This window comes from Enoplosus armatus, chromosome 7 (genome assembly GCF_043641665.1).
Source record: "Enoplosus armatus isolate fEnoArm2 chromosome 7, fEnoArm2.hap1, whole genome shotgun sequence".
Taxonomy (NCBI): domain Eukaryota; kingdom Metazoa; phylum Chordata; class Actinopteri; order Centrarchiformes; family Enoplosidae; genus Enoplosus; species Enoplosus armatus.
Window position 1 is genome coordinate 22,153,668 of NC_092186.1, and position 8,157 is coordinate 22,161,824.

The 8,157-nt window shown below is 43.0% G+C and overlaps 1 protein-coding gene across 1 annotated transcript in view; it reads left to right on the top strand.

Moving 5' to 3' along the window:
• Positions 1–7,825, top strand: part of kank4 (KN motif and ankyrin repeat domains 4) — a 63,707-nt gene extending 55,882 nt beyond the window's left edge. The window contains exons 6-11 of the mRNA XM_070909183.1: positions 1,376–1,675; positions 2,657–2,741; positions 2,875–3,094; positions 3,243–3,385; positions 3,913–4,113; positions 6,920–7,825. Coding sequence (XP_070765284.1) covers positions 1,376–1,675; positions 2,657–2,741; positions 2,875–3,094; positions 3,243–3,385; positions 3,913–4,113; positions 6,920–7,039 — 1,069 coding nt within the window. The 3' untranslated portion in view covers positions 7,040–7,825. The remainder of the gene's footprint in view (positions 1–1,375; positions 1,676–2,656; positions 2,742–2,874; positions 3,095–3,242; positions 3,386–3,912; positions 4,114–6,919) is intronic.
• Positions 7,826–8,157: the final 332 nt, after the last annotated feature.

Below are 8,157 nucleotides of genomic sequence, written 5' to 3' on the forward strand. Positions count from 1 at the left end.
TGCAGTGCCTCTGTGGTATTATCTCCTGCTTATCAAGGAAATGGCTGCTATTAGGAGATTTGTTTTATTCCTGCGTTCCTCTTCTTAACATTCCTGAGCTCCACTGTTTTATGACCTGCTCGCCTTTGCTATGTTTTGTCAGAGCTGTGGTGAGGTCTATTCCTTCCTCCCTGTTTTAGAATGATCTGCAAACATAGCCTTAACACAGCCATTCTCCATAACAAATAATGAATCATCAGTGGCATCACAAGGACCTCCTTTATAAGCATGCACTAAGTGTGTTTTATAAGATCCCATTAATAAGTTATATAAGATGACCCAGATTTGTCTTTTCTGACAATAAATATCTCTCCATTTCTATGTTACTCTGCTCGATCTCAAACAAAATTGAGCAGATGCTGTTTATAATGAGACAAACAGGTCAGACAACAATATTTTCTCTGACTATCTTTAGGCTTCTGCCCACACCAGGAAGTGGGCTGCTGTTTGTTCTTCTTCTCTTTGGATGGTCTAACCTATCTTTGCTCTCCCTTGAGCTCCTCTGGAATCCAGGGAATGCTGTGGCCCCTGAACGCCTCTTGTGGTGTTGTGTCTCGGTGTGTGTGTGTGTGTGTGTCTGTGTATGTGTGCATGTGTGTGTCTACAAACAAGCATGAATAATGGCATTCAAAATAAGACTTATCTGATCATTGGCCTCACAGAGGCTCCTTTATGATACACCCCAATGATCACACACACACACACACACACACACACACACACACACACACACACACACACACACACACACACTACACCCACCAGAAACCACAGCAGCTCTAAATATACCATCAGCCTTTCATCACTGAACAAGGTTGTGTTTTGTCCAAGGTTGCATATGAGAGTGTGCAAGCATACCTATGGATTTTCATGTATATGTTTAACTGTGGGAAGGATGTTTTGGATTTATGGGCCAAGGTATTAGACAAGCATCTTTTTCATGTCACGCTTGAGGTCTAGAGAGTAATGACCTGTTTGTATTTATCCAGCCTTGGCCTACGTTGACTTTACTGCTTTCATATTCAGCCTATTTACCTGCTGAGATGTTTCATTGATGTGGCTGCTTCTGTATATGTCTAATTTCTGTACACATACGTACTTTTAGTGAAGAAACACGAGTTAAATGTTCCAAAGCCAATGGCAGACAAAATGTCTCTCCTGCGTAATTTAAAGATGGATTTCTGTGTAGCTTGGAAGTATTTTCTCACGTTTTAAGGTTGCCACCTACAATCAACACAGGTCAGAGTACATAAAAGCTTTGTTATAGATAGCAAAATGTGGATGATTTTACTGTCCATGCTTTGAAAATTGTGCACTTGTTTGTGTCCTCCTCCAGCTATGAGACGACATCCAGCGAAGAGTCCAGTGGAGATGAGAAGCCAAAGGTGGAGGTGGAGGAGGAAGACAGCTCAGAAGCAGAGGTAGAGAAGGAGAAGGAGACGGAGACGGAGACGGAGACGGAGACAGAGACGGAGCCTCAGCCAGCAGAGAAGCCTGAGGAGGGAGCAGAGACCCAGCAGAAGGATGCAGAGGTCACAGCTGAGGGAGGAGGTGCTATGGCTGCAGAGAAGGAGGGTGACAGAGGCCTGCTGGACCCAGAAGGCAGCCAGGAGCTCCTGGAAGAACAGGCTGAAGGGTGAGATAGACAGTAAAGCTTAATTTCTGGTTGTGTGTTAGGGCTTTAGGGCTGCTACGGAGCCCATGTAGGCGACGCCATCGCTGATGTGCCTCTCGTCAAAAATGTGACTACACTTTGAGGCTACGCCAGCAACAGAGATACCACGTGGGTACCTAACGAATGATTAGGTGATTGTTAATAGTGAAGAATACGCGAGGCAACTGCAAACCTTCACAGTGAATGAAAGACAATAAACACGACAACCACAATGAACAGTCTCACATTCAGAAATGAAACAAGGTGGACCTCCCCACTGTTGCTCGTATCATAAAGTGAATGAAAGAACGTCAACACAGTTAATGCAAGGAATATAATTATAGCACAATACAGCCGTATCGTGTACAATGCATCTATAAAGAAGACTGTGTGACGTGGGATGTCGGGCAAGAACAAGTGAGTGCTTTGTTTTGTCTCCAGTTACAGCCTACATACTTTGTCTGAGACAGGTGCTGAATGACACTTCAGTATACAGTGGGCCTCTCATATACACACACACACACACACACACACACAATCCAGAAATCTAATTAAAACATACCTACATACACTTTCGTACAACCCTGCTTTCCTCTTAATATCTTGCACAGACTCACTGCCACGCACCCGCACACTATAAGCCTCTGTTTCATGCACATACACACGAAATGCACACCTGCTTCAACACACACTTGAATGTACAGTAGCTCCGCAAGAGCACACGCAACTTGTGCACTCCCACACACTTCAGAATAAGCTGCTCTCACTCTAATTGAGGTCTCAGACAGACACGCAGACACACAGACACACAGTCAGGAAAGAGCAGATGAGCTGGGTTGAATTGGGATATTTGTTTCACATGGAGAAACTGGTCCTGGTCTGTTTGAAAGTCCTTAAAAAATGATCTAGGTTGGGCCACAGGAAGACTGCCTCTTAATGTGTCGTCTGGTCTTTTGTTTCCAGGGAGAAAGTCGACAAGGGTTTCATAGACGCCTGCCTCTATGTAAAAGACCGCATGGAAGAGGTTTCATCCCCAGACAAAGAAATGGTGAGAGTTTCTCTTAGCTGTTTTTTAATTCTTCACAGCCCTTTTGTTACACGTGTATCTGTTTCTAATGCTGCAAAAATTGATGCCCTTTTCACTTTCCAAAGAATCTTTTCCCTCCTTCCTCTCTCCTCAGCGTCAGGTTTTAGTGGTGCTCTACCAGGAGTGGTTCAAGGTCTCCAGTCAGAAAGACTCGCGGGCCGATACCGTCAGATTATACCTGCGACAAGTGGGCATGACCACCCCCACTCTCCTGCCATATGTAGTTAACTTGACGGACGGAAATGGGAATATGGCCCTCCACTACAGTGTGTCGCATTCAAACTTCCCCGTGGTCAAACTGCTGCTGGATACTGGTGAGAATGCACACACAAACACTGCGAGCAGCATAAATACAGATACACAATTTTAGCGAAACATAGTAGCTAGACAAGACAGTTAAACCCTGCACAAAATTGCACAAAGTCTCTTTTACTGAGTGAGACGTTGTGTTTGTGTGTTCAGGTCTATGTGAGACAGACAATGTGAACAAGGCAGGTTATACTCCAGTGATGCTCGCTGCTCTGACGGCTGCTGAGACCCCTGATGACCTGGAGGTGGCACAACAACTGTTGAAACTGGGTGACGTCAATGCGTGCTCCAGACAGGTGATATATACAGTATATGCTTGCACTGACACATCACTTTCCCTGAATGTACTGAATATCATAGGATTTGCTGTGTTGTATGATGTGTTATTGTTGTAGAGGAAGTTGTATTTCACGGTAAGTCTGGGAATTTAATAAATCCTCTGGGGAAATCAGGGCATGTTGGGAAAGTTTTACAAGTGGGTCACTTTACAGGAAAACACCATGACTTCAGCAAATATTTCTCGACAGCAAGGCCATCTATAGTGCAAACCAAAGAGTATAAATGGGAAGGAATAGCATGTTGGGAAAGCATACTGACATGTACTGTTTGCACATTCTTGAATACATTAACACAGTGTAAGAAACGTATCATCATGCAGGAGTTTGTAAAAAAAAAAAGAACTTCTGTGAGACTTCTGTGATCCCTCTTTTCCTCCCGCTCCCCCCACCCTCGCATCTCATTTCATTTATCTCTTCATCCCCGCCTCATACCTGCCTTTTCACTGTTTAATTCTAATTCTCTGTATTTCTCACTCTTTCTCTAGGCGGGCCAGACGGCACTCATGCTTGCGGTGAGCCACGGCCGCGTTGCCATGGTGAAGCTGCTCCTGAGCTGCGGCACAGATGTAAATTCCCAGGACCGCGAGGGCTCCACGGCCCTGATGTGTGCCAGCGAACATGGACACACACACATCGTTCGTCTGCTGCTGGAGACAGGTCGCTGTGACACCGGCCTCACAGATAAGGTATACTGTAAAAATGAAATGACACTGTCTACTGGACTGTTGTAAGATTGAAGATGCTTCTCTAGGATGTCTACATTTTCGTCCTCAAAATTGTTCTTTTCATGTAACTGGACATAAATTGAGGCAGAGATATGTACTTTGCTCACTGCACTTCACTGCATAAACAGTGTGGCTACACTGACGTTTAAACATGCAGTCCCATGGGGGTGAACTGTTGCCTTAGTGTGCTGCCAGATTTAAAATATATCACAATGTGATGCTCACTGGCAGACCTGTGTTTAAACACTAAATATATAAAATACAGAGACAAATAAGAATTGCATAATAAAGAGCTGCTCTCTTCAGGAAAACATGACTTTGATATGGATTCACCTCTAACTAACTCCAAGTGGCAAGAAAGACACTGATCGGTACTGAGGGGAAGCTCAAGGCAGAAGCCTGAGACTTCATGCCGTTGCCGTCTTTGGGCTTAATTTGGACTATGGCAACTCTTCCATAAAAGGTTCATTCTTTACTGAGAAGCCAGGGATCACTGCCTCATTTCAACAGCTGGTTATCTGCTGCTTGCACTACATGAATGGCCACACGGTTACTAGAGTCTGGCTCACAAATACTGTAGAAATGACGTCACCAGATATTAGGCTGCCCCTAAGGTCAGCATTAGGTGGCCAGTAGCTGGTGCCTGGCCCACACATAGTAGACTGATTGTTTAACGTAGTACATTATTGATTTCTCTAGACTATTGATTCCCCTCTGCAGTCTGAGGGTGCCCAGTCAGAGAAAGGCCATAGCACGACTAGGACTGCCCATTGTTCCCATGGCCCATTATTCCAAAACGTCAGAAAAATATCCCATTGGACCGAAAGCCCATTTGTCCGACAGCCCGTTATTCAGAAAAGAAATGCCCGTCGCTCCGAAGGCCCATTGCTCTGAAAATATTGGGGTTGCGGAATAATGGGCCATCGGAACAATGGCATGGCACCATCACAACTAGTGCCATGCTCTGCCAGTGCACTTGCCCCTTGTAACAATCCTGTAAACCATGCCCTTAACACTGTTGCTACACTGCAGCTGCTCCACACCTGCCTCCAACTGTGGATTCTAGTTCCCAAAGGATGCGATTATCCTTACTTCAATCGTCACTTTCAACACAAAGTGTCACTGCTTCCAAGACTACTATAAGGGGATGGGACTTCAGAGGACACCTCACTTGATATGTGTTCTCAACAATTAGCCTAAAGCATGAAAAATGATTCAGATACGTAGGTGGTTTAACCTGAATTTGACTGTACCACGTGGATGACAGAGATTAATCTATACAGACGGATCCTGCAATCGTCCTATAACTCAACCATATGCCTCGGGTAGATCATTCGCTGTGTGACTCCATGACAACACATGAGCATAGACTATATTTAGTGGTAGTGGGGGACAAACATTATCTCAAAACTGAGGAAATAAGCAGCTCTGGCAAGCAATTTTGCAAGTAAATCAAGCAGTTTAACAGGTTTGTGAAATGTACATAAAGTATAACACAGAGCATTCACACTGTTCTGAAACATCTGTGTTCCCGTGAGACAAGGTGTCTCTCTCAGTGTGCAGCTGTGTCTGCTCTGGTTTGCTGTAATATCTAATATCTAGCCTTTGGTTGAAAGAATAAAGAGCAGACACCAAGACACACTGTGAGAATGATGCAAGAAGTTACAGGCAGCATTACAGAGCATTCTCATATCAATCAGCCAGGAAAATGTACCGCTGTGTCTTAATTGATATCTCAGTGTCAAGCACACAACCCATCTCGAACTATATAGAGGGTTTGGAAGTGATTGCATTTTGTGGAGATTTGTTCTTCCAGCAGCGACTTAGGAAAACATGTTATCCACAAGGACACAGATTTAGCATTCTCATTTTTGATAATTGCCAGTAGAGCATGACTTGTTCCGTAAGTAGTGAGTATGTTGGGTTTTAAGCGAGACAGCTACAAATATCTGAGCTGTTGACGAATAAAAGCAATTGAAAACAAACCTGGCAGCAACACCAGTATTGGTGAATCTACAGGCAGAAATCTACAACAAAACCACAAACAGTGTGAGTTCAAGATTGAGCAATGAACAGATCCAAAATGGGTTGTTTAGCTTGATAGAAAATGAACACAGGATGTTGAGCTACTGCAGATGGAACAAATGCTCCTGGGGCGAGCTTCTAAGGTGCTGATTAGGTGTTCGTTTTGAGTGAATATTGCCTAGTGTTGGTCCATAAAAGCATACGTTTTATTTTATGATTGAGTTTTTTGTTTTTCGTTGAAGTATGTAGAATGTTCTTACATTAAAGTGTTTTCTTACTGATGTTTATATCTTGTATGCCTTGAAACGTTTCCCTTTTCCTACAAAACCTCCCCAGGCTTATTATCTAACCCTGGCTTATTTCACCGGCAATTTCTGCATGATGCAAAGAAGCTTATCCGTGGATATTATTACAATCTTTGTTGCACATTTTGATTTGTAATTTGGGAAGAAAATGATTAGATCAGATTTACAGAAACGTGACAAATCATAATCTCAACCAGCATTTCCAGAAAGGCAAAATGCTAAGACTTATATCCAGATACTGAACCCAGCTCTTCCAGTGGTGTTTACAGTGTAGTAGTATTGCCTGTATTAGGGCAGGTGCAGTATCTACATATGTAATGTAATGTCCAGCTGCTAGAGAAAGAGCAACACAACACTGCCACTATCAGGATAAGATCAGTCACTGCAATGTCTTTGATGGGAAACTGTGACATTTTCTTTCATTTATTTTTACCCAGAATGGACAGACAGCACAATCGGTGGCAGAGGGAGCCTCCCACCAAGACATAATTGACCTTCTGAAGGCCCACACTGAGACCCGAGCCTCTGGGACCTCGTCTACCACAGACCTCCTCTGAGCCGGGCCGACCTTGTTTACTTCTACAAACCACTCCAGCTAGCCGAACCCCAACCCTTCGATTTCCAAGACCCTCTGTCGACCAACAAAGAGGGAAAATGGTTGACTTAAAGACATGGTGACACCATACAAGACTGTATGACCAGTGGAAAAAGTAGACATACTCTGTTTACTGTGGAACTACATATAAACCTCTGAGACCAGAGTGTCCAGCAACGTACGCCCACATTTTTCTTCCACATCTCTGCCAACATGCCCAGTGGGTGTTTATGGATATGCTGCATCAACCACTCAGACAACAAAGGGGGCCGATTCGATTGATGATAACACATTGTCATAGTGACAAGTGTGATTGACAGGACATTACTCAGGAGACAGGGTGAGAATATAAAGAGGGACCAGGGATGGACGGACTGGCAAGTGGATGAAGAGATACCCTGACGAACTGCTGCTTCTTATCATCAACTATCTCTTCAAGCAAAATACTAAGCACATGATCTACCTTTCAAACATACAATATTAAATATGACAATGTTTTTATTTTTTCTTTATGACATTGGCATCATTCTTGTCATATTTGGACATAAGCCATTACTGAGAACATAGTATACATAGAATGTTATTCTAACAGATTATAATCATAAACAAACACAGAAACTGTATTTTCTACTGCACTTTTTTATTGTGTTTGTGTACAGTAAATAGTCCTCTCTAATACCGATGTCCAGAAGAAAGGATATATCTCCAAAAGTGCGAATTAGACAATTGAATAAAAGAATATAACTTATGATCACATTTCCCATCATTCAGAGGATATTTGACATCATTTGATGTTTTGTCTTTGCCATAGTAATGATGTTTTTTTCGCATACGAGACATGAGTGATCATCATTTGTGAAATGCTGACAAACAAGTGGTTTAGTTGGAGATAAAATGTTTCTATTGGACACAAAAGACGTGATTTTTATAACCACAGTATAACCAGATTAAAGAAAGACAAAAGTCTTCTAATGTGAAGATTGTACTGTTTAGAAGGTGCTGCATGCCAATACACAGTTACTCCCCCTACTGGCTGTCTTATAGTACTAAATAGCAGTATGTTGTAATACTGTCTGTTCT